The sequence below is a fragment of the Pseudopipra pipra genome, chromosome 12 (assembly GCF_036250125.1).
Source record: "Pseudopipra pipra isolate bDixPip1 chromosome 12, bDixPip1.hap1, whole genome shotgun sequence".
Lineage (NCBI taxonomy): Eukaryota > Metazoa > Chordata > Aves > Passeriformes > Pipridae > Pseudopipra > Pseudopipra pipra.
This window is the reverse complement of record NC_087560.1, coordinates 6,989,552-7,014,810: the sequence shown is the minus strand read 5'-3', so window position 1 is coordinate 7,014,810 and position 25,259 is coordinate 6,989,552. Positions and strand designations below refer to the sequence as shown.

Below are 25,259 nucleotides of genomic sequence, written 5' to 3'. Positions count from 1 at the left end.
CAAATCCAGGCACTTCTTAAAATGCACTGTGAACTTGGACTTTCTCTTGCAAACTCCTGCAACAAAACTCAGTAAATTGAACTTCTCACATTTCCCTTCTAAGAACTGGACAACAGTTCTTACAGAAGATGTATTAAATATATGAAAGTAAGTGATGTGCTTGCTGAGACAGTGCATTTCTTTTGTTTAAACCTAAGTATTTGTCAGCTGTGAATATTCACGTAGGATTAATTATAGACTGTGCTGTTAGATCAGGTCTCTCTCCTCCCATCTTTCCTGAAAGGCTACTTACTCAAAACCAGTTTAGTTTAACTCATTTCCTGCTACTTAATTCCTCTGCAGGTCCTCAGCAGTTCTTCCACACAATGAGCACACTGTGACAGGGGGGCAAAGGTACATGTGCAAAATCAGCATATTCTTGCTGCCTCAGGCCTCAAAATATGGAACTTAAAGCCTTCTTTAAGAGGCAATCTGGAGCAGGAGGCACTTGCAGCTCTTACTCAAGGACTACTTTATAAGCTCTCATGTTCTGCTAGCCAGGTCCCCTGGTCACTGGGGTAACCCCCTCCAGCTCTGCCAAACTGGATTAGGTTTGGAGCTGTCCCCTCACCCTGGTGGTCAGTGAGTCCTGGCCTGTCTGCCTGACACTTCTGACTGGGGCTGGGCCACAAAGGTTTGACACCAGTCAAACCAGTCCATGTTACACAAACCAAAAGGCTTAACCAGGTGCACCCCTTTTGCCTGAGGCCACATCAGTGAGCAGGGGTGGGTGTCCCTGAACAAGGCTACACCTACAGGATTCCAAAGTTTGGGGTAGTCTGGTGAAAAAAAACAGCTGTATCAAAGTTCCACAAGACCTTTGCTAAACACGAAGAGCAAATTAAAATTATTTCTTTAGGCCTCCCTTCCACTATTTTTTTTAAGGGATCTTTCTTCTGTGAATAAATGTGCTTCTAAGTTTTCAACTTAGTAATAGTGAAGGAGACAAGTTTCAGAGTTAGAAACTAAGGGCACCCATGTTTTGATTTGCTGTACCAACACATCCATTTAATTCTGCCATACATCCCAAAGACTCTTTCAAAGACTTACTAGAAGCTATACAGAATATGAAGGTTTATTTCAAAAGAATACATTTGCAAGAATACACATAAATGCACTCAATGTAACAGTACCTTCTGCAAAAATAGGTTACATAATACCCAGTAATGAAAGAACAATCTTATTTCTCTACAAATTAGAAAGCAGAGATAATAGCCTGGACAACCTTCAAAATGGAGGTCATAGTTGTGTATGTTGTGAGAAGTAGCTAACTTTAAAGCATGACACCACAGAGCTAATGTTGGCAAATCAAACTACTAGCACACAGCTGCAAACTATTCTTTTATACAGGATTAACAAATATTTTGGTTCCAATTCTTTTTTACACAGCTCTAGTGCCTCAGGGAAAATGCTTATCAAAGATACACAAAAACTATCCAAAATTACAACGTAACTATTAAAATGCCTCCAAAATTGAGAGGAAAATAATCATGTTAAATTAAAAAAATTTAACCAGGACTTCCAGACAAGATTTCCTGTTTTTAATCAGAGAAAGTTTACAAGAGATTTCAATAAGTTATCTTGAAACCAAGCAGCTGTAGATCTTAGAATCTTCGTGGAGGTCCACCTTTAAATGGCTTAAATCCTGAGCCACTTCCCCTCTGCATGGAATTGCCTGTGATCTGTACAACTCTATTAATTGGTGAAGAGTTACTGGAAACAAAGGTTTTAAAAAAATGTTAAGTTATGGTAAGTATCTAAACTCTTGTTGTACAGGTAATAACATTCTTACATCTCATATCATTCAACTGTTAAGTCTCACAGGAAAAGAGACTTTGCAAGAAGTCACTCATTCCTGTGCTGCCACCAGCAACCCTGGGGAGCCCTGTGCTGGCAGGGGAGGTGGGTTTGGATGTTGTGCAGCAGCCACAACAAGTCATGCTGCTTGCACTGGCACTACTGCACTTCCTAAGGAAACCAAAGCTTGGAGAGCTCAGTAGGGAATTGAGAGGGAGGAGCAGTTTCTGTACCTTGTATGTGGGGACATCATGCCCCCTCCTCCACGGCCATCTCCCATTCTCCTCGTGTCGTGGTACCCACTGCCCTGGGAACCAGGGCCGTGCCATTCTTTCCTTGGTCCAGTTTCCCGACTGTGGCGCTCGACAACGTGTCTGTCCTCGTTGTAGTGCTGGTAAGAGAGCCACAGTCAGCCACTCCCAGAAGGAAAGGGGTGTTTTATCCACAGGAAACAAGCTTTTCAAGAAAGCTAATCCTACAGCTTCCATAATGCACATCAGTCCAGCACCTTTTAAGATTTCAGTCCGTAGGCAGCTAACACAGGTTTACAACATTCCTGTGAAAAATAATTCTAGGTAACAGGAACTTAGTTCCAATGACAAGTGTGTGAGTATGCAGGGAGTGAAGCTCCATGAACTCATACTTTACTCCCAATTCTGCCCTGATCTCCTTATCACCAACAGAAAACTCAAAGAGGAACACTAACACTTTTTTAATGCTTCAGGACCTACTAGCAGGAAATTTAGTCTGTAGTCTTTAAAAGACAAGCCATGCAGAAGGTTTTTCTCTCTGTAGCATGTTACAGATCACAATGACAAACTGCACTGGAAGTAGCAGGCAGTGTGAGGTTAAGACCCTGAAAACAGGATGACAATGAAATCTTAAAAGCTTTATCATCGACTCACTCAGGCATTGTATTATTGTATTATTCTGATCTACCATAAAGATTCTAAACATAAAAAGAATTGGGTAAGTTTTCTGCAATGTCTTGGGTTATTAAAAAACCTGACAAAAAAGAACCTTTAACATAAAGCAAACTAAGTTGAGAACAGCCTTAACACTTGCTAATCATTTTATGATGCCGTATGGTCACTTTTCCAGCATGAATTTGCATTTTCCAGCCTCTCACTCATGCAGACAAACACACAAGATGACTCACTTGTCCTCCACCTCTTTCTCCCATCACGCCTCGTTCTCCTTCCCTGCCTCCGTACCCGGAGGCGCTGCTGCGGCTCCCGGGAGGGGCCCCTCTCACGTGGCCGGACACTTCCCTTCCCGACCGGTCCGGCCGATCGCCTCTGTAAAGATTGCTTCCATCAAAACTTGGGTTTCAGTGGGATTGAACTGGTACCAAATCGCAGCACATGCAGACAGCAAAGGTTCCTTTGGGTTGCAGGTTCCTACCGACTCGCAGCTGACTTCTCAGAAACGTTCCTTCAGGTCTGTGTGGCTCTCTAATAACTAAAGCTCACGTGGTACTTGTTTGCATCTGTATTCTGCATAACAGCCTCCTTACTTGATGTTGCTACACACAATTAACAGACTGCTGGGAGTCAGCACCCAGTTCACAGATGAGATACAGCATTTGACAACCTACACACAATTTTTTCCAATGCTTTTGGAAAGCAACTTTGCCATTCCTTAGGGAGAGCGGGGTCTATTCTTTCTTTGTTCATCAGTTCTTGAGGAATTGCTACTATGGATAAATTCTACAAGCATCAGTACTTTCACTGGTTAACCAGCAAACTTACCTGCCATCCCGTTTGTCTGTGCTTATGCTTCCCTCACTCTTCCAATTTGTTTGCCTAGGTGGGTTGGAACCAGTCTCTCTGGGATGTCTCCCGTGGGGAATTTCGGGTCTGTCGTGAATTATCACTGTTCTCCTTTCATCTCTGTCTCCCCGCACTTCCCGTCTGTCCGTGTCCCGAAGTTCACTTCGTGGCTGAGGGGGTTCATTTCTTCTGGACTCACTGAAGCTCTTGGGATACCTCTCAAACCCTGGCTCTTCTCTTCGTGCTGTTGGGCGAGTCTTTTTTGCCTCCCCTTGATTTACAAAACGATCTCTCCTAAGTTGTTAAAGCAGGAAAAAGTCATTTGCTTCTCTCCCATTTCTACAATTCTAATTTTCAGCTTGAATTTTAACAGCCAGTTTAACATTTCTTTATGCATTTATTTGTTCCCAATTTGGCCAGTGTAATTTAAGCAGTTACAGGGCCTTTTTGGCTAGTATGAAACAGAGGGTATGCTGGATTTCCTGAGTCAGTCAGAAAATATAATTCTAGTTCACTGCAGCGTAAAAGTAGAAGTCCAGAAGCTACAATTATGTGGTCTTAGCTTTGTAAGTGGTTACTGGAGATTTTTAATGGAACTATGAAGTTGGATCTGGAACCAGCATTTACTCCACAGTTACACAGTTGATGAATGCTCTCAACTCTCCTTAAATCAGCTGCTTTTAGCCTTGCTTCTTAAGGAGGTGATTTACCAAGTAGGGCACACCTAATCCACTGGAACCTACTTATGAATAGATGTGAAATAATTGCGAAAATTCTTTCAAAATGTCTAACAAAAAAGGCCACCAGGCAGCTAATTTAAAGTCCTCAGAGAAAAGCAGATTAGATTCCATGATATAAATGGCCAGTCTCGAAGACACAAGAAATGTCAGGACACTACTGAAATTCTACTGCATAAGAACTGTACAAAGCCCTTAGCAACATTTTCAATTTTGAACAGCTAAGAGTGAAAGCCACAGAGATGCTGGCAGGCAAATACCTGCCCTATTATCTCAACCTACCTATCAAAAGAAGATGATGGAACGGAAGAACCTTCTGGATATCGTCCTCGTTCTCTGTGATCAAAGTCATTAAACCTGTTCTGCTGGCGACTGTAATCTGAGCCATGGCCAAAACGTGCATCTGTATCCAGAGCCATCTTCTTACTCTCAGTCCAGTAAGGATCATCTCTCCTTTAAGCAAAACAAAGGAACACTCACCAGTTACATGTAGCCAAATCAAGGCCTAATACTCAGAAAACAGAGTCAGCTGTCTGGTTTAAAAGATGCTCGTTTGACCTTTGGAAAGCTGCTAACAAAGGTAGACTCCTTAAATAGTAGTGAACAAAATAATTTAAGAAACCCCCCAAAACTGACCACCCCCTTTTGAAGTGCAAATTGAAGAGACGAAATCTCAGTAGAATATGTAATAAAATCTAAGCAATGGCATATCATGGCCAGCAGTTTAAAAACAAACAAAAAAAAAAACAATGGCAAAAACATCACTGTAGCAAAATTTTTCCTTTAAAATAGCCTTCTCAAAAAAAAAAAGTGCCCTCTAAAAAACAAGCAAACCAACCCACCCAAACAAACCCACACCCACAAGTCTGAACAGCTTTCTCAGGAAGAACAGCGTAGGAGACAACACAGCCTTGCTTCCAGAAACATTTGGGTATAGAGTCCCTAAGCTCAGAATGTGAGACTAAGTGTATAATCAGCAGCCTTAAAAAATGAAGCCATTTTTACTCCTCTGGTGAAGAAATACTGGTGTTCTGTGCTACTCTTTCTACTATTTACTTTCCATATGGCAATTTTATGGCTAAGGTCTCAGTCCTGTTCTTATAATCAAATAAAGATCAAAGTCAGTTCAATTCATGTGGCTCACACAGTAAATGATAGATGTCATCAGCTTCAGTAAAAATTAAAAGCCTGAATTCTTGAACCATCTGTTTAGCAGAAATATGAATTCTTAACAAAGTAGAAGCTAGAAGCTTTAACCATTAAGGCAGAACAGTTTTTCTCAGCAAATGCTCTGAATTGTGTTATGCTTTTTTTCATACAATCAGAATTAATTCATCCAATGCTCCTCTAATTTCAAAACTCCTTCCTACGGACAAGGTGTGTTTTATCTTTGGTATAAATGGAAGTCAAAACCAAACAAATGCCAGAAACCCAGTTCTTCTGTGAATTTTGTTTCAGGCACAAATGCATTTTCAAGTCTGACACAAGGCTGGGAGTTGTTTCCTTTTACTGAGCACTGCGAGAAGACGGTTTGAGAATTACCTGTGATCTACATCACGTGGCCTTTTCAAAGAATTCCTCTTTTCCTGCTCGTAGCGGAGCTGCTGCTGCTGCCGCCGCAGCTCCTCCCTCTCGCGGGCAATCCGCTCTGCTTCCTTCCGGCGTTCCTGCCGTGAGGGAACAACAAACCAACCAGTTCTTTATTGGAGATACCTACAGAACAGCTACAGATATACCAAATTAACCCTTGACAGCTTTCTGCTAAAGGCTGTCTACTGTAATTCATCCTTGGGGAGCATTAAGATTAAAGAGCACTGGGAACGCTTCTCTAAAAAAGCGGACAACAGGTCTGGGGATGCTACTGACTGTTAGATGGAAATATCTCCAGGTCATTTCTTGTATTACTACTGTATTTATTGCCCAGAAACACATTGCCTGTGTTTGGCTGGTTCTTTTATGAAAGGAAAAGGGCTGGGTGGAAGGGTGAAGAGAAAAATTCACCACGAGTGCAAACCAGGCAGTATTGCAAAGTGACATGGCACCAAATCCAGAATATAAACAAGCACACCTGTTCAATCCGAACACGCTCCCTTTCCAAGCGCTCCCGTTCCATCCTCTCCCTCTCCAGTTTTTGCCTCTCAATTTCCAGCCGTTCCCTCTCCCTCTGCAAGCATTCCTCTCGCTCGTGCATGATCCGGATCCGCTCGCGCTCCCGACGCTCGCGCTCCGCGATTTCTCTTCGCCTAAAGAAAAAAAGAAGTTAGAAGAAATTAATCTGAAGAATTCTCTCATCCAAAACTAACACCCCCTTAGGCACAGACATAACAAAAAAAATATTTCAGAGTAAGCTCTTCACAAAAGTCCTTGCACCACAAGTCTACTCCTTTTAGCCCCAAGTAGCCAAACTGGTTTTAGCTTATCTACAGAACCATTAGCAGACAACAGATGGGAAAAGTTACTTCAAGAATCATCATTCTTGATGTATTTTATGCTGAATTCAGATTTCTCTGTTATCATCTAGCACACAGTAACAACTTAGCAAAGAATATGACTTGGATGTAAAATCTTGCCCCCTGCAAGCTAACAAAAAAAATTACTTATTGTTTTCTGTCCAAAAATTAAGACAGACAAACAGGACCACTCCGACTTACACAGGTTAGCAGACTCATGAACAGCTCTATTTTGCTTTTTAATTCCTACCTCCCATAGTACAGATTAGAAGAAGCACAAAAGGCATTCTCTCCTTTAAACTTTATGCTTGCTGAGAACTGTTTTGTTTAGCAATTGTTTCCCTTTGTTTAGGGAAACCCAGCTAACAACACTACTCCTTTGCCAACTTCTGGCCACATGAAAACAGCAGAACAGAACAATTTGGTCCTTTTATTTAAGACTGTATTACATTTGATTTGTCATTTAGATACACAACGTTCTCTCTTTCAAAACAAATACCAAACACTATTTTTGGCCCCATCTCCTAGCCTACTTCTCACCTTTTCAAAAACAACCCTGGCATGCGGTAACACTTATGAGATCCCCCCAAAACAAACTCTAAGCTATGTGTGTACACATATGGCTACTAGAAGATTAAACAAAAATTTCGGAGTTTGTTAATTCACATAAAGATACTGTTAGGTAGAGCCCCAGACTTTAACATCTGAGTAGAAGGCTTCACAGAATGCACTCTGATTAGATTTCTAAGTATAGTATCTGATCAATTAATGTATAAAATAGCCTTTAGCAAAAAGTTGAATTACTACCTTCGGAGTTCAACAGCTCGTCGTATTCTTTCCAATCGAACCATGTGTTCTCGCAATCTCTGTTCCTTCATCTTTTCAAAAGGCAAGATATCCTTTCTACCCCTGTATTCCCTGAATTTCACTTTATCTTGAATAATACGCTCTTTGTTCCTCAATATCTGTGGCTATAGATAGAGATTACAAGGGTTATTTCAGAAGTCTCATTCATTTAGGGAGATTTCTGGTTGCTATGTTTAAGTTATCATTAATGACTTAGCTATCCCAAAGCATACAAAACTTCTAACTAAGCTTAACAGTTTGTGAGAGTTTATTGACTCTTCAGTGAAAATATCAACTGCCAGGTAGTATCAAATCAGGTAAGGATTGCATCAAAGCTATAGATACTTACTTTATCAAACCTTCCCCTTCTAACTGTCCTAGTGTGGCCTTGGTCTCCTTTTGTTTGGTCTAAAACTACAACTTGACCTGGGCTTTTACCACCTAGTGAAAAGGTGAGAAAAAACAAACAAACAAAAGAAGAAAGGTTTAAAAACATACACATATATCACTCTTTGTCTATTACAAATTTTCCTTAGTGAAATTTCTACGTCTATAAATTGGACTGGTACTGGTAGGAGAAGCATACCAGCACATCTGTAATTAAGTATTATTATAAAATATAGAAGTAATACATGTGTTACTGAAGCCTATAAAAGAACAGATGCCTGGTTTCCACTAAGAGTAAGAACATGCCCCCAAGACAAGTCAGACACACAGATTCAACAGGAAGAAACATAGCTAGATGGCATACTTATTCTTTTCTTTTCTTCAGTTTTTTTAGTGGATTCTTGATTAGGGCCACTTGTTCCATTATCACTCTTCTCATCTTTACCTTCTGTTTTCTTGGCTTCTTTACTTTCTTTTTTTTCGGATTTCTCTGATTTCTTCTCTTCTTTTTTGGTTGATGGAGTTCTTATTAGGAAAAAGAGCACACAAATCCAATGAGAGGAAAATTCACCTTAGAGGATTCTCACAACCTCTGAAGACATGTGAAATTTCTTACTTGCTGGCCTTATCACTTGACACTGTCTTCTTATCTCCCGTGCTCCTCCCCGAACTGGACTTCTCATCGCTTTCTTTCTTCAGCTCCTTTTTGGAGGGATCACCTTTCACCTACAATTATTTTTTTTATTTTTTTTTTTTTTTGGCAAAACCAAATAGGTTAATACAGATTCTGGTAAAAAGTTGGGAGTCTATTTTGGGAAAAAAAAAAAGTCTTCATCTTATCAAACCTACTTTCTCCACAGAGATCTGCTGGCCGTGCAGCTCTGTCCGGTGCAGGTGTGCGATACATCGGGCCACTTCTGTGCTAGAGGACATTGTTACTATGCCGTAGCATTTTGCCCCCGGGCTTCGTGCGTTTGTGACCACCTTTGCACCAAGTACCTAAATAAACAGGCAAAATTTAGGGTTTGAGGGAGGCATTTCTAGTAAGGAAACGACTCCAAGAGTATTTTTACCCTAGTAATATAAAAAAACCAAACAGATTCACCCCAACAGCAACGTAACCCCCACCCCACTAGAAGGGCTGACGCTGCAAGTTTTCAAAAGCATATAATTCCACAGGAAGCTGCAGCTTTAGGAACTTTATCCCAACTTTCATATCAAGGCATATTAATGCTAGCATCCTATTTTGACCAGTCACCACCTCATGCCTGTTAGCTAAATGCTTCTTTTCAGAGCTACTGCCAAAATTCAGTCACAGAAGCACCACTGACCTGAATTTGATGGTTCATCTCCAACAGATGAACCCCCACAAAAAAGTCAGCAGCTGCCAACTAATGGCAGGAAGGTGTAAGCAGTATTATGTATTAACTCAAAAAGGGAGCCAATTCTTCAAGGTCATCTAGTAAATGTGTCAATTAAGCAATTTTAACAATCAGCTCTGACATCTGGTTCTTGAGAAAGTATTAAGCTTTGTGTTCCTACTCCTTGCTGGAATTTCCATAGCTACTGGAGCTGATCCTCTTCACATAGTCATGCTCTAAGGCAACAACTCTATCTTTCTAGCAGCCTGTAATGAGACAGTCATTTAGACATTAAATATTTCCCAATTTACTCAAAACTGGGAAGCTAAGGAAAGATAGGAACCAACCACCTTTACACCGAAAACAGCCGAAGAACTGGAAGTTTCAACAAAATATACTGTCAGGTTTCCACACCTGTGAATGCATTAAATACAATCACCTACTAAATTCACTAAATTATATGCAATAATCAATACACATACTTGATATTCACAGTGCTCAGGTTCCAACTAGTTCCCAAGATGCAATAATGCCATAACTGCACAGACTTACACAAACACTACAAATTCACATGGTTATTAGCAACTCCTTTGGGAAAATGAGAACAACTGAAAAAAACCTCTGTTTTTGAAAGACTGCTTAGCTTATAAGGATTCTGCATTGTTCTACAGAATTTGTATGTTAAATTAACCAATATCAGGAAAACAGACTTAGTTTAAGCAGCCTGTAAAAACAAAACAAAAAAAATCTTTAAGTCATTAACAGAGTCCATAAAGGATCAGACATTAATTGTCACATCTTTTTACCTATTTTTCCCATTCATAAGCCCTCAAAAAACATTTTAAAAACAGTCTCCCAAAGCAAAAGGTTCTATAAAGACTGTTTATGTTATAATTTTATCAGTTAGCACATTAGCTTGCACTCATGGATAAATACAGTTGCTACAAAGGAACATAGGCATCATTATTTCAAAAGCCGTTCCTGACCAGAATATTCAAATATCTGTGAAATTTCTTTTGCACTTATCTCAACAGAAAGAAAAATCTCTTATAAAATGAACATCTAGTTCTTCCTGTGTGCATGCACTTACTGCTCCAAAAAGTAGGGGGTTTTAGATTGAGATTAAATGTTTAACCAGTGCAAATTTTATTTAAAACAAGTATTATTCAACTCCCGTAACTGAAAAGAGGAGGAGGAAGAGACACACACACCACACACATGGTTTCACACCCCACAAAATACCTTTCCATATTTGCCAAAGAGATTTTTCAAGTCAGCAGCTTTTGTGTTGGAAGACAGTCCACTGACCCACAGGTTTCTAGTTGAACTTCCACTGCTACCACTAACACTGCTCGCGCTTCCTGAAACAAGTTTTACAAGACAGCCAAAACATTAAGGAGACAAAGGTACCATGAGTATTTAACTAAACTGTTGCTGAAAAGAGAAACTTAGCCTGTTACCTCTAAGTAACTGTTTATCTGGTTACCTTTCTTGAAAAGACTTCTATAGAAAAAGAAAATATATATAATAAGATTTCATTCATTTAACCACGCATGGAGACCAATGGCTTGGCTAATTTGTATCCAACTGGAAGAGCTAGAAAAAGAATACAATTCTGTGTTAAAGGCATGTACATTTAGTTTCAACATCTGGTTCTTTTCAATCATTTCCATTTAAGAAAATGGTTCTTTTCTTGCACCCAACATTTGCTCTTCACCAGGATGTCTGTAGGCTGCTCTCTTTACCAGAGACAGCATAAAGGTAAATAGAGGAGATCCAGATAATCCCAGCCTCCTGAATCATGTGGTCAGGTTTCACAACCTTCTTGAAATATCTGACCTCCACCCAGAGCAGCTTTTTAAAAATACTACTGGATGTAGAACTGGATACAACCCATCCAAATGATTTCCACATACTAAGGAAAATACTATATAAAAGCTGGAAAAACATTACGTGGTTAAACACTCCCCCTGCCCCATATATTAGCTGTTTTTGCAACACAGCACTAAGAACTCAAGAGATTCATGTAATCTTATTCTTACCATCTCTTAGTCTTATATAATTTAGTTCATCTTATTGTTGTTTGCTGCTAAATGTATGAGCAGCTTTTGGGTATGTTAAAATGTAGCCAGTCACACAGGCAAGACCAGAACGGGATCTCCAGCTGAACAGCTGGGAAATCTGGTGATATGCAGAGTTTTAAAAGGTAATTTAACCACCTTGAGAAAAAGAAAGGGTAGTTTTAGTTTCTTCAATGCATCAAACTAAGAACAAAAGGCAACAAATCCCAGTTGTGGTCATACTGGACTTATTAGATTAGATATATAAAGGAAGAAATTCTTCCCTGTGAGGGTGGTGAGGGCCTGGCACAGGTTGCCCAGAGAAGCTGTGGCTGCCCCATCCCTGGAAATGTTCAAGATCAGGTTGGACAAGGCTTGGAGCAACCTGGTCTAAGGGAAGGTGTCCCTGCCCATGGCAGGGGTGGGAACAGGATGGTCTTTAAGGTCCCTTCCAACCCATAACATCCTACTAGTTCTGTAATCTTGATAAACAGTGATACACCTAGAATATCATTAAACATCATTAAGCAGCTTTGGCTGTGTATTTTAAGAACACCTTACAATAATTATTATTAGTTATCATAAATGCTACATAACCAAAGATACAGCAAACCCGCGTCCACAGTTTCATTGTAAGCATGTAACTATGCATGAAAAAACACATCTACAAAAGACCAAATTATGTCTGTCACAAAAATTTCCTCTCAGAAACTCATTTATCAGGTAAAGTTTCATTTGTCTGTTAGTGTTATGCCAGAGATTCTGTTACAAAGGTTTTGACAGAGAGGTAGTAGCTAAAATAAGGAGACACATGAGCTTATACAAGTGCATTTGTTCAACTATGAAGTGTCAGTGCAACTGGTGACGTTAATGTGCTCTTGAGCTCCATAATACAGGGTTTTATGGAAACACATAGAGACTGCAAGGCAGACAAATAGGTCCAAATTTAATACACTAAACAGCCACAAGTGCAATTTTGCGAGCCTGCATCTCAACTACATTGAGAGTTCAGTTCATTTAAAAATGAGTCAGAATTACAAGCAAGACGAAAAATTTCCCTGGCATTTTGTTTAAATACTTGCAATTATTTTTTGCTTGTTCTGCTCTAAGTTACAGCAGGCTTATCTGAAAATTACAGCTTTTCATCAAAACAAAGACTTGGGAAATGTTAAGTGGAATTTGCTCCCAGAAGTATTTTGAAGCAGGGGAATATATTTCTATTGAGTCTTCAGAATAAGTATTTTTGATCTTATGAGTAATCTGGCATAAGGAGAAACAAAATATACGGACACATACACACAGGTAATGATTACTGTACCTCCAGCATCATTTACTACAGATGGCTGAGTTCAATCATATAAGCCAATTTATTTTGAGGAAAGCAATTTCTCAATCAGGAAAGTGTTCAGTTCAAGACAATACTACCCTAATTTGTAATAGTTACCTTTATCATCCTTTGTTGTTGTCTTGCTTTCTTTAGATTCCTTAGTAGAGCTAGAGAAGCAAATTAAAAAAATCAGAAGAAAGTTGAAACTACAGAATTTGGTAAGTGTTGCATTTTATACTACTAATACTAACAGACAAGTTAACATTTCAAAAAATAAAAATGAAAAAGGGCCAGACTGTATATTTGAACAAATGATTCCCTTATGGATTCTTGCACTGATTTTCCCCAAGATGCCTGAAGATCTAGATTTTCTGACAACTCTATTCAGTGGATATATGGCAATCTTCTCCAGATTTCAGGACGGGGACTTGACTTCATTTTGTGTTCTTAGAACTGACAGCTGTTCATTACCATCATCACAAGGACATTTAAAAAAAAATCGTCAATTGGAAAAAAATAAATAAATGCTGACAATTCGCCAATGCAATCAGTAGGACATAGTGTCTATACGAAGATCTTGAATTTTAAAAGGTAACTTATGGCGGTCAAAAAACCCATAGGCAGGAGCATAGGACACTAATTACAAGATTCTTGCTGCTACCCCCTTAATGTAGAGTGATCTTATTGAATGCTGGTACTCAGTATCGTAAAGAACTGACATAGAAAAACAAACCTCTTTGCTTGACCAGAGGCCCCAGTAGACGAGGGACCTTTCTTCAAAGTATCCTTTTCTTTGTCTCCAGATTCTGCTTTCTTTGAACCTTCTCTGGCTTCCTCCTTGACGGGATCACCCTTCACGCAGTCTTCCTTCTTACCATCTTTATGGTTCTCAGTCATCTCATAGTCCTTGCTTTCCTTCTCCAGGCTCTGTGAAATGGTATCCTGCACATCCTTTGGCTTACTTGCTTCAGAATCTGTAATTTTCACATTTTTACCTGTTTCTAGGAGGTCATCACCATCAAAATCCAGAGTGATGGCATCTTCGGCCTGGATTGTAACCGATATGTTATCATCCTCAGCTTCTTTCACAGAGGTGTTAGCTTCCATCTCTTCGTGAGCCGTGTGATCAGCCTCAGCTAGGCTTTCTTCTGAAGGAAGAGGTTTAGATACTTCTTGTGTACCATCACCAGAACCTGCTTTATCTAAGAGGATTTAACAGGAATAAATATGGCAAAACAAGAAGTTTAAACAATTTCATATGCATAAGCTAGAATAGGACCTAGAAAATACAAAGCCAGTTATTAGCACTGATGGAAGGTTAGAGAAAAACACAAGGTGTATTAACACAAATATAAATCCTTTACCCAGGATCACTTATTCTTCATGGCAAAACACATTTTTCTAGAGACAAATACCAAAACATTAGGAGGGAGAACATGGTTCCATCCTGGAGATACCCGTTCTTCAGGAGAAGTATCCATTTTCCAGTTTAGGATTTAGCGTTCCAGAAGAAAATAGTTGCCTTGGATGTTCACAGTTTGATTTAATCTGTCTTTGAATCTTCCCCGTTCCAGGACTTCCAAGCTTCCCAAATCCGACAGAATTACAGTCTTGGAGAATTTCAGCCAGTCTTCCATGCAGGTGTCCTCTTTCCTTTTCCTTCCAAGCAGTAGTTTGGCAGTCAAGTGAGCTGTACAAGGCTGCTGCAGAATGTGGAGGGATGAGCTTTAATCCAGAGTTCGTAGACAAATGCTCCTCAGTCTTCATCCACTGGGCAGATTTTCCATCTCAGTCCCACAGAGGCATCTCCAACCGTATTCTTTAATTTGTGCAGATGAGACACTTCAGCCATAGGGTCCCTCGTAAATATGGAGTCTGCAGGTTTATCCTGTAACTTCAATAATGTGCTTATTCCATCCTGTGCAAAGTGATGGTGGTTCCATGTCCTTTCCAGTCCGCAACATGTAGAATCCTTAAGACTTCTGTCCGGGAAGTCTGTTTGCCCAAATGCGTTACATTCCTTCCACAGTTTCACTAATGAGCACAGCTTAAAAAATGGTGGCCACTCCATAGGTTTCCAAACACTTGTTTTACCATCCTATATACAACTGGCATTTCTAAGTGACAGGAAGCCAAGCACACGATAGTCCATACGTTTGTTGGGTGCTCGGCTTCAGAGGGAGAGTGTATCATTTCACTCAGCTAAACATCAGTTACTGCAGTGCAAGTTGGAAGCTTTGGCATCAAGACTTACCGTGTATTAAAATCAGAGCCCTTGAATACTATGTTTTTTCATTAAGAATCATAGTATTTCAACTCTATGATACATCCACCACAGTAACTGATAAGTACTGTAAGCAACTCTTAAGAGTAAAGTAACTCTTAGGAGCGAAATAACTGACTGCAATGATTCCAGGTGCTGAGCTTAATGAGGAGACATCTGATACTTAGTGCTGGAGACAAGCCTAGTATTAGTAGAGATTGAATGTTACAAGAGAAAGTTGCCTGCTCTACCAGACTAAGACCTCTGAACTCTATTAAACTTTAAACATACCTTTCTCATTTTCTTCATCTTCACCATCCTGCAAGAAAAGGAAGTCAAGACTAAATGTCTTCTATTTTGAAACTTTAAGCAGAACAGTTCATATTTTCCACAGAACTTCTATTGTATGAAGGCAAATTATTGAAATGAAAACTGTTTCTAAAGAAAAGATTATTTAGAAACCAAACCTGTGCAACTCCCTTATCAAATCACTGAAAATTTTTTTTAAAAACTTCACTGGCATCCATCTGCAACACTTGCAGTTTGCAGTTGGTTGGAACATGCAGATATTGTTTTCCCCCCTTTAACTCAACAGGACATTTCTAAAGTGTTCCATGTCTTGCTAAAGCCTTCAGACTGGATGTCACACTGCTGGTTGCTACTTTCAGAGAAATGCAAGCAATCCATCAGTAGCTTTAAAAGCTTAAGACAGGAGTCAGAAGCTAGGTAGCCTCCCTCCAGCAAGTACTTAAAAACACAACTGTGACTTTTAATAGGTACTTATTTCTCATTAGTCTCTCTGAGCGAGAGATCTATATATGTCCCTTTTCAGACATCTTGAGTTCCATGTAACTCAGAATGAATTTCTGAACTTAGAGATGTTACAGAGGTTGGTATTAACAACAAAAAAACCACCTCAACCAACCACACCCAGTTCTGTGCTCCCCCATTCTCTAAAAGCAAACTTCTAAACTCCTGTATAGGCTGTATATACTACAACAGCATTTGAAATAAACCTTTGATATAATTTTAAGGGAGTCTGAAACATATTCTTTGCTAAGTCTATGCACTGAATACTCCCAATTTGCAGACAGGAATTTGCATTTAAATAGGGCAAGTTATTTGAAATCACAATTACCTGTATTATTAAACATTTGAATGAAAGCTTCCCATACTGTTTACCTTTACTGTATTACATCATCTGACTCTAAGATGCGTGCTGGAACAAAAAAACCAGTCTAAAGTGATCTTTTCCAACTAAACAGACACAAAAATCAGCTTAACAGAACAGATTTAGAACTCACGTGGACAGTAGGAAATGTGTAATCTTCTACGTCTTGACCTTCATTTTCCTATTGGAAAGTAAAAGGGATTTGCTTAGCAAACTTTTTCTAAGATACTCAAACATTCAGTTAAGAGATGTAGTTAAATCAGAAAACATTTCAGTGAAGTGGACACACACTCAGTAAGGTGAACCCCAACGAGCCATTCTCATGATTACACAATCTGAATGCTGAACTGAAAGACATGTCACTACTGAGTACAGGGGAAAAGGAACCACCTCTGTGTGGACTCTGGTAGAATTTTATCAATCAATGCCACATTTGTTTCAGGACTATTCAAACACAAATCAAGGCAAATAGAAAGAAAATAATACCTTTTAGAGCAAAAAAAAAAAAAGGCATCATTTAGAGATAAACAAGACAAACTGAAAAACTAGTTCTGACTTCCTAGTAACAAACACTGCGAAAAACATACATTCATGTAAGATATAACAAAGTACCTGACTTTCAGAATCCTTTTCTGCATCTTCTGCTGGCTCCAGGTTATGGTATCTTTTCTTTTCTGCAGATGGTTGTTCTTTAGAATTCAAGTTCTCATCTTCAACAGGTTCTTTGAAGTCCTTCAATTCGTCATTTCCATCTTGATCACTTGTATCTTGAGTCTCCAGCTCACTTTCCTTTTGGTGTAAACCCAAATATTTGGCATAACTAATGGTATCAGCTTTACTCCGAAAAATTCACTGCTAGGATCAATATTTCCCTGCTAGATTAGTGTCTCACATCCATAATAAAATTCAGAGCATGTTTTAAAAACCCCACACCTTCACCCCCTTAGGCATCCCACTCTGAACACAGTGAAAACAATGCTCCAAATTTCCACAAAATGGAAAGGAAAAAAAGAAAATGGAAGCCCTGTCATTAACTAAAGTCAAACATTAAACTTAATAACAAAATGAGAAAAAATCTTACATACTTTTATTACCTTGACAAAGGAATCCTCTTCAACTGAAGCATCACCAGTTAATTCATCAGCTTCCTGCTTTTTACCTGAAATGATGGGATACGCTATGACTAGAGCTGCTGTGCAGAGCAAACTTTCAATACTGGTTATGTGTTTGGCCTTAGTTTATTATTCTCTATATGTTCTAGTCTAGCTGAATTATTCACTATAATATAACCCTCCCAAAACTGAGTAATTTTTAAGGTAAGGAGATCAAATGTCAGCTGAGTGAGCATAAACAATCAATGCTGTTGGATAAACAAGCAGTTACATCCAAGTCTGTGATTTTAATACCAATCCTTTCATTTTGAGTGATAATAGAATTCAGGAGAACATTGAACTAGAAACTAAAACATTTCTAGAATTACTGAAGTTAACTAGACATTGGAAAGGCCTTGCATTAAAGGATAATTAACATCAGTGAGAAATTAGGTTAGCAGGGACCTCTCAAGGTCACCTAGTCCACCCAAACTCCTGCTGGAAACCACAGTTAAGTCCCAAGGATGATGGGAAGGCTTGGAGTTTTATCTGGCTGCATCTTTGAGGATCACAAGCAAGGCAACTGCAAGCTTCTCCTTTTTCAGTGCTTTTCATCACCAGAGGGAACAATCAGCAGAAGAACTGAGTAAGGTGAAGCATGCCTGCTTTCTACACATGCTTTACTGTACTAAGGGACTGCTCCATTGAGGAATTCTGTTCTTTCAGCACAGGCACACTTTTCTCTAATAAAGATGCCTCTGTGGGGATGATGACTAGACATGGTTCCCTTTGGAACCCACTGCATTTCCTTAATCTTCTGCAAAAACAAGACCAAAGGACACCAGACAGAAGTACCTCCACACAAACACATCCTTTGAAGAACATTCTCTCTCTTTGATTCAGTCTATCAAAGATCAGCCTATGTAACAGTTCTTAGTAGCAGGAGGTACAAAAGCAGTTCTGTTAGGAAGTGGCTTTACTGTATCTTCTACTGAAACTCAGTGCCAATTCAAATGCAAATAAGATGGTAGTCATAATCAGCACTTAATGCCTTATTTTTTGACATTGCATCTTCCCTCATGCCTTCATCCTCTAATAAATGGCCAAATCAATTCTACAGATATTCAAAAGGAATGTAAAAGAAAAACATAAGCCAAAGTTTGACACAGTGTGGACATCTCTGCTGGCTGGAATAGTCAATTTTTGCCAGCCATTAATTTCTATGGTCTTTCATACACAGTTCTTAAGTTGCATATCAAAGCTGGAAAACACTCAACTACAGGGCAAGAAGAGAGACTACTGTTTTGGTTCTTGTATTCCAGTTGATTTTATTCATTTCCCTGAAAGGCAGCACTCTGACTGTACTCCTGGAAAAAGCACTTTGTTGTTGTCAGTGCAGACACACACAAGGCTCCAGGAAAAGACACATGGCAGAAGCTATTTCTATGACTGCAAACCAGGAGATTTTAACATTCAGATCTAAAATCACTGACTTCATCTGAAACAACAACAAAAAAACAAACAACCAAAAATTCCTGTTTTATACTTGTAATGCAACAGATTTGTGAGACTTTGGTGCAAAAAGTCAGCTGCACAGGTATACTAAGGGAAGGTAGGTCTCCTCAGGAAGAGGAGTGCACGTACACTGGAAAGACAGTTTTTGATGTGCATCACAGCCGATGCCTGAAACCAAGGCTAACCCAAATTTTGTGCAACCATTTTAGCATGCTGTGATAGAATCTACAGCCTCAGGTGTCTTCAACATAATAAAAAGCATTGAGAAACAAGAAGGATTTCTGCACACATTCAGCTGTTTTCTGCTTTACCCTCTCACATCTCAGTTTGTTTCTTAAACCTGAAAGACCAAGTTTTTCCTGCATCCCACATCCAGCTAAGTATTCACAGAGACAGGCAAGCACACACAGCAGATGCCAGACATATTTAGCAACTATCTAGCATATACTATCATGAAAGCTATTTTAAATTCACTCATTTTGCCTGAGGAAATATGGCAGGTGAACTAGAACAGAGACTCTATAGGGAATTGAAAAAAAAAAAAAAAGACAAACCTACCTCAAGTTAGTCCCATCATTCTGCAATAGCAGCTAGAAAACTGTATTTTATTGACAGGTCCTCATCAAGAGGAAGTTACAGCATTCACTAATGAAGCTGTTAGGAGCTTTTGTTTGCTGCTACTTAAAGTCAGACAGGAATATATGATTTTAGTCCTTCTTTATTCTGCCTGTCTTTGCAGTAAGTCCCATTTACTCTTGAGTACCAAATGTATTCCAAGGCGTAACCAGAACAATGACCTTCACTTTTCAGCTTCAAACTATAAAGTGGCAGAAGTTTGCTCTCCCTCTCAGTTCTGTGTTTCAGGTCACTTTGCTCTGGTAAGAGTCACATTGCTCAGAAGTGGTTCTTCACGGTTCTGACACAGATCATTTGCAGGTGTTGGCACAGTAACCTGCCAAAAAGCCCAATGTCCACAAAAGTTCAACATTTGTCCAGACTGATACTCATCCACAATGGGCTACTGAAAGGCACACTTGGCTTTAACTTCACATAACTAAAATCAGATTGCAACAAACACCTTGCAGAACCCGACTGTTTCTGTGAACTCACTCCAGACGGCCGTCAACTGGAGTAAAGGGTATGTTAAAAATCACAGCCAGAACAGCTGGACCTTCTGCAAACAGGCACAGTTGGCCTCAAGTCACACAAGATGTCAACACATGATAAAATTTCTGTGCAGGTTTACCCAAGCAGTGGCTGTTGAAAATGTCAGTGGTGTACACAGCACTCCCCACAGATCTGGGTGCCTCACAACACAAACACTCATTTACTTTGCAATGATGGCACTCCTTCATGAGCCACGCTTGATCCCTGTTCTGGCAATGGCAATTGCTACACACCATAAAATTGCAACAGACTATTTGCACAGAGAATGAATATATTCCTTATAAGTAGAAAAATTAGAACATCTTTAAAATGCTGGTTTAATATTATGCAGGTGTAGTTTTCATCTCATTTAAAAATCTTATTACAGTAGCATAAGCTTATTCTACCTATTCATGGTCCTCTACATGAGAAATTCAGGCTACCTGAGTGTTTACAGCATTATAGAAGAGTATATTTTGGACAACTCTTGAACTAGACATCTGCATTTCAGGCAGAAGTAATTTTGGAAGAACTATTGTTTGTTTTCCTTCTGGCATTCCTACTGAAACCCCCAAGGGGGTTCTGTCATACCCAATGCTAGAGATTCACCAAAAACATGGGACAGGAGGTAAAAAGGAGGAAGGGGGAAGAAAATCTCTACAATGCTCTTTACAGCACTAAGAGATCTGCTGCAATTTGAGCAGTATCATTTGCCACAAAATTAACAAAAGCACATTATCCTGTTCTATTTCTGTATTCTGAAATGGTACCATGGGGAACAAGAAGATTTAAGCCTTTTACAGTGTCTGCAGGATACTGATCCTAGTCATTCACAGTTTTTAGAAAGAAAGGCCTTCGAAGACCAACAGTGAACAACTTAGTTGAGCTTGGTTTGTTGTGTTTGGTTTTTTGTGGTTTTTTTAAAGTAACTAAACAGTTTCAATAAAGAAGTCAGAATCATCTGGGCAACAGTATAAGCCAGCCACTGTCAGTTGTCTGTGTTTGATCTAAGAAACAGTATTGTCAAATTGGAAATTCAGTTGGAAACCAGAGTGGTACTTAAATCACAAACTACTAGGTGTCTAACTGGCCTTTGAAACTCTGTTAATCCTCTGAGGTTAAAAATGATTAGCCTAAAATCAGTTCATCCACACTAATTCCAAAACTTGCCAGGAAAGTAACTTTTCACCAAATTATAACATACCAGTATTCAACAACATTTTTGACTGCAGGTCCTCCAAATGAGTATTTACATAAGAAACATTTAAAAATATTTCACATCAGTAGTACTGGAAGCTAAATAAAAAAAACATTTGAAAAATATTCCACATTCTACGCACCAGAATAGGCAGCAGAATGTTCAGGCTTGAAAAGGGATGCTTTTTCCAAAAACTGTCATGTTTTTGTAAAAAGAGAAATTTGGCCATAGCTACTAAATTCTAGGGTGGAGAAGCACAGCTGGGACACAAAGATTCAGCACTTGGCATTTGTTCCATCTTAAAACTGGCAAAACCAACTGATCTCACCTGAAAGCTCTTCTGATGAGCTGTTGTGCAGTTCTTTACCCCAAATATTTAAAGTAGCTTCCCAAAGAAGTGTTTAGATCTTGACTAACTTTGCATATAGGATCGATCAAGGATTTCTGTTGGATTACAGAATCCTTCTGCAAGTATTTTTTTAACTTGTATGAGACTAAATCCCACTCTTAGTCATGTTCCCATTTCTCTCCCTTTTGGTACACATACACACAAAAAAAGCAATGAGAGAGAAAAACGTATCACTCCCCCCCCACACACACCATTCCCACTCTAATTCAGCCTGGATCAATATTCCTGATCAGGTTTCTCTAACAGACAGTGCAAGGGAATCAGACATCACACATTTTCCACAGACCTTAAGAGCTGCAGTAAAACTGGCTACAGAAGACATTCAGTTCTAAGCCCTACAGCCATCTGACACACTTTGTGACTTTTCAGAAGGAAAGCCCCTTCCTCCCTCCCAGTGGCCTCTCCCTCTGGCTGCTATAAGCAGATTTATCCATCACTTCAACTCCCTGGCCTTTCCTGAAGATGTATTTTCTTCGTAAATCAATATCTAACATTCCTACCCTCCTTTGTACAGCAGTAATAGCATGGGAAAAAAATACTATAAAACTAGTAAGGTTGTTAATTCTACTGCTGTCCAGCAGTAAAATAATTATAGAGGAATCAGTATTAGTCTGAAGCTGTGGGTGGAAACAAGCACTAGCAAAAGGCCTGGAGCAATCTGTCAGCAAAACCTGTAAGGAGGCAACACTTCTCCCAGTGAAAAGCATGTACAAGCATAAGGAGAGTGAAGAAGGTTAATTTTAAATGAAAACTTGGTCCTTCAGAATTCAGTTGATGTGCATGCATCTCTCTTTGAAAGTTCCCTAGTGACACATGAGGGAATGGACTGTTGAAGTGTTAGATTTCCAAGTTTTGAGGAATACTTCCTGCTTGCTAGTAACATATTTCAGCTGAAAGCACCAGAGAGGGAGATAAATAACATTTGAATCAGCAGGTTAACACATACAAGGAACAGTTAAAAGTCAATACATTATTTCACAAAATTAGAAATAACCCAATAAGATAAAAAAGATTTTCTGTAGACTAATCAGTGAATTTTTCTTGCCCACACTTGATGATTAATACAGCACAAACCTCTGTAAATTTGGCACAAAATTTGCTCATAAGACTTTCGTAATCTAAAAAGTAATGAGGTGATACTCCTGAGCTTGCAAAGTGAGCTGATAAGGACTTCACAAACTCTGTATTTTACTTTGAAGTTTACCAAGAAGGCACATGTCAAATGCATCATGATTCAGTTCCACAGCAGAGGTGGCAGGGAACAGCTACTGAGGCCCTGCCCCAGGCAGCAGCAGCACTACTTGGCAAACTACCTTTGCAAAAGCAGAACAGTGTAACTACATAAGAAGCCAGTTCGAGAACATTATGCATATCATGAAATTAGTTTGGAGAACAGGAGGAGAAAAAGTAGCAGATAAGAGAAGTGTTTGTCACAGCAGAACATGGAGCCATTTAGATCTCTATGTGAAAAATTGTGGAAAAGTTTTTATTTAGCTTCCAAATAGTTTTCTTAAGCATTAGTTACCTTGTCAAAGCAGAAAATAAAGTAATGCCACAGAAGAAAAGGAAACCACATTATGAAAGTTTGTTTCCTTTCACTTCTGTAATGTCAAAAGTACAGATAAGTTATTCAAATTTTCTAAGCAGACTGATTTTCTTATTACTTCACCCTTCACAGCACCAGACAAAAACATGAATAACCATTTCTACTGTAAAACTCGGCCTAAGACAAGTGACAGTGGTGTAAGATTGCTCATTTCCAAAACAGGCCCCTATAGCATATGGAGGAATATTCTCAGCGTAAATGTTCAATGATGAACACTGTGCATAAAACAGACATGTCCTTTCCCAGAATTACTTGACTATGGATGCTCCCAGAAAAACTGAAAACAAAAACCCAAACAAAAATCCCCTAGAGCCCCAACTCACAAAACAACACTTAAATTCTCAGGCAAAAGAAAACAGACAGAACAAAATCACTGCTAAACAGACCAGTATAGAACCCAAGGAATTATTTTTCACAGCAGAGAAACTGAAATCTCTTAATTAGACATTTCACAGCGAGCCTTCAGCTCCCATTCAGAAAATTCGTGTTTTTAATCCTGTCTTCAATAAAAAGCATGGTAATAAATCCACACAACACCGTCCTCTTTAGGGAGGGCTCCTCTACCATGTACTACTGCACACCGGTCACCAGCCTCGGCCCAGCACTTTCTCATGGCTGAACAACCTCTCGGCTCTCCCTCTGCTGTTACACAGATCCTTTCAGACGCTACACACACTCATCCCCAGCACCAGAGCCCCACAGCAGCTCCTGTGCCCACCCTGCCCCTGTAACACCCCGCACTCAGGATCTCTGTTAACACAGCACGCTCCAAAACCCTCACAGCTCATCTACTCATCTCCGGGATCTGCAGGCAGTACAGCCACTACTCATACCCCACATCTCGGAACCCACTCATTTTCCATGTGTATATATATCTCCAGCATCCCTCTACGCTGCCTATATACAGTGACTGAAAACAGATGAGTGAGGCAAAAAACGTCTTGCATGATGTAAGTCATAAACAGTAAAATCTCAGCTGTATTCAAACTACAGGCCACAGTCCCACGGGCCTTCTTTAAGGTGATACATGCAAGAAAAACTACCTAAGAATATAAGATATATGAACAGATCCTAACCTTTGCCTTTAGTTGGTTTCTTGGTGGGTGTGTCAGCCGAAACACTTATTTCAATATTATCTGGATCACCTCCTTCCTCTTCAATAGCCTAAATGAGACAAAAAATACAATTTTTAATGGCTTTCGGGGGGAAGAAGTACAGCTTGACTTCAGCAGAAGTCTGTGGGGGTAAACTATCCTTGCTGCATCTCAAAAATATTTTATAAACATTCTGGATTAAGCTTTTAGCTGAAAGCTCGAGGAGAGGAAGGGAACGCTAATAGCAATAGCCGGGGGTTTCAGCTGTTAAAATGACACTTGGGAAGCAAAGCTTATCAAGGACCCGCACGTTTCCCTGTGGAAAGGTAACTCTAGAAGGCCACAACGACATCCATGATGACACCGAGGGCAGCTTGAAAACAGGAGGACGGGGAGCACAGACACCCCGGAGCAACAACCTGCCGCGGGGCTCTCCCGGCGGGAGGGGCCGCAGGGCCGGGGACAGCGAGCGAGCCCCGCCGGCCGGGACAGCGCGCCCGGCCCGGCCCTCAGGGGCCGCAGGCACCGGGGGGCGGGCACGGCGGACCCTCGCCCGAGCCGCGGCGGCACCACGGGGGCACGTCCCGCCCCCCACCCCGGGGCAGCGGCGGGGCCCCGCCCCCGGAGCCGGGCGGCGGCGGCGGCCGGGGCGGGCCGGGCAGGGCCTTGCGCCCGCCGCTCACCTGCTTGAGCCGGGCGATGAGCACCGTCTTCACGCCGGTGATGTCCAGGTTGCGCCGCTTCAGCTCCGACTTGAGGTCGATGACGCGCAGGTCGCTGATCCTCTTGCTCTCGGCAGGCGGCGCGGCGGGAGCCGCGGGAGCTCCCGCGGCGGCGGAGGCGGCGGCGGGAGCGGAGGCGGCGGCGGCCATTTTAGAGCGGGCGGGCGAGCGCGGCGGCCGCGCGCACAATGAGCGCGGTGCCCGGATGGAGCGCGGCCGGCCCGCGCCGCTGCGCACGCGCCGAGCGGCGCACCTGGCCCCGCGCGCC

The 25,259-nt window shown here is 40.5% G+C and overlaps 1 protein-coding gene across 8 annotated transcripts; it reads right to left on the bottom strand.

The window, feature by feature from the left end:
- Nucleotides 1–1,096: 1,096 nt before the first annotated feature.
- On the bottom strand, nucleotides 1,097–25,167 carry SLTM (SAFB like transcription modulator). Of its 8 annotated transcripts, none has more exons than XM_064668198.1 (21): nucleotides 24,953–25,167; nucleotides 24,252–24,339; nucleotides 17,296–17,369; nucleotides 16,823–16,999; nucleotides 16,344–16,391; nucleotides 15,331–15,358; nucleotides 13,510–13,978; nucleotides 12,894–12,943; nucleotides 10,632–10,750; nucleotides 8,878–9,027; nucleotides 8,645–8,754; nucleotides 8,393–8,553; nucleotides 7,991–8,082; nucleotides 7,603–7,766; nucleotides 6,414–6,588; nucleotides 5,888–6,012; nucleotides 4,628–4,798; nucleotides 3,588–3,902; nucleotides 2,996–3,146; nucleotides 2,070–2,227; nucleotides 1,097–1,752 (listed from the first exon to the last, which is right to left on the bottom strand). In XM_064668198.1, the coding sequence occupies exons 1-21, from the start codon at nucleotides 25,139–25,141 to the stop codon at nucleotides 1,644–1,646; spliced, it is 3,123 nt and encodes a 1,040-aa protein (XP_064524268.1). In that variant the 5' UTR covers nucleotides 25,142–25,167; the 3' UTR covers nucleotides 1,097–1,643. The 8 variants fall into 8 exon arrangements, with proteins under 8 accessions (XP_064524268.1, XP_064524276.1, XP_064524272.1 ...); XM_064668206.1 differs by having other exon boundaries at nucleotides 8,474–8,553; XM_064668202.1 differs by having other exon boundaries at nucleotides 13,510–13,924.
- Nucleotides 25,168–25,259: the final 92 nt, after the last annotated feature.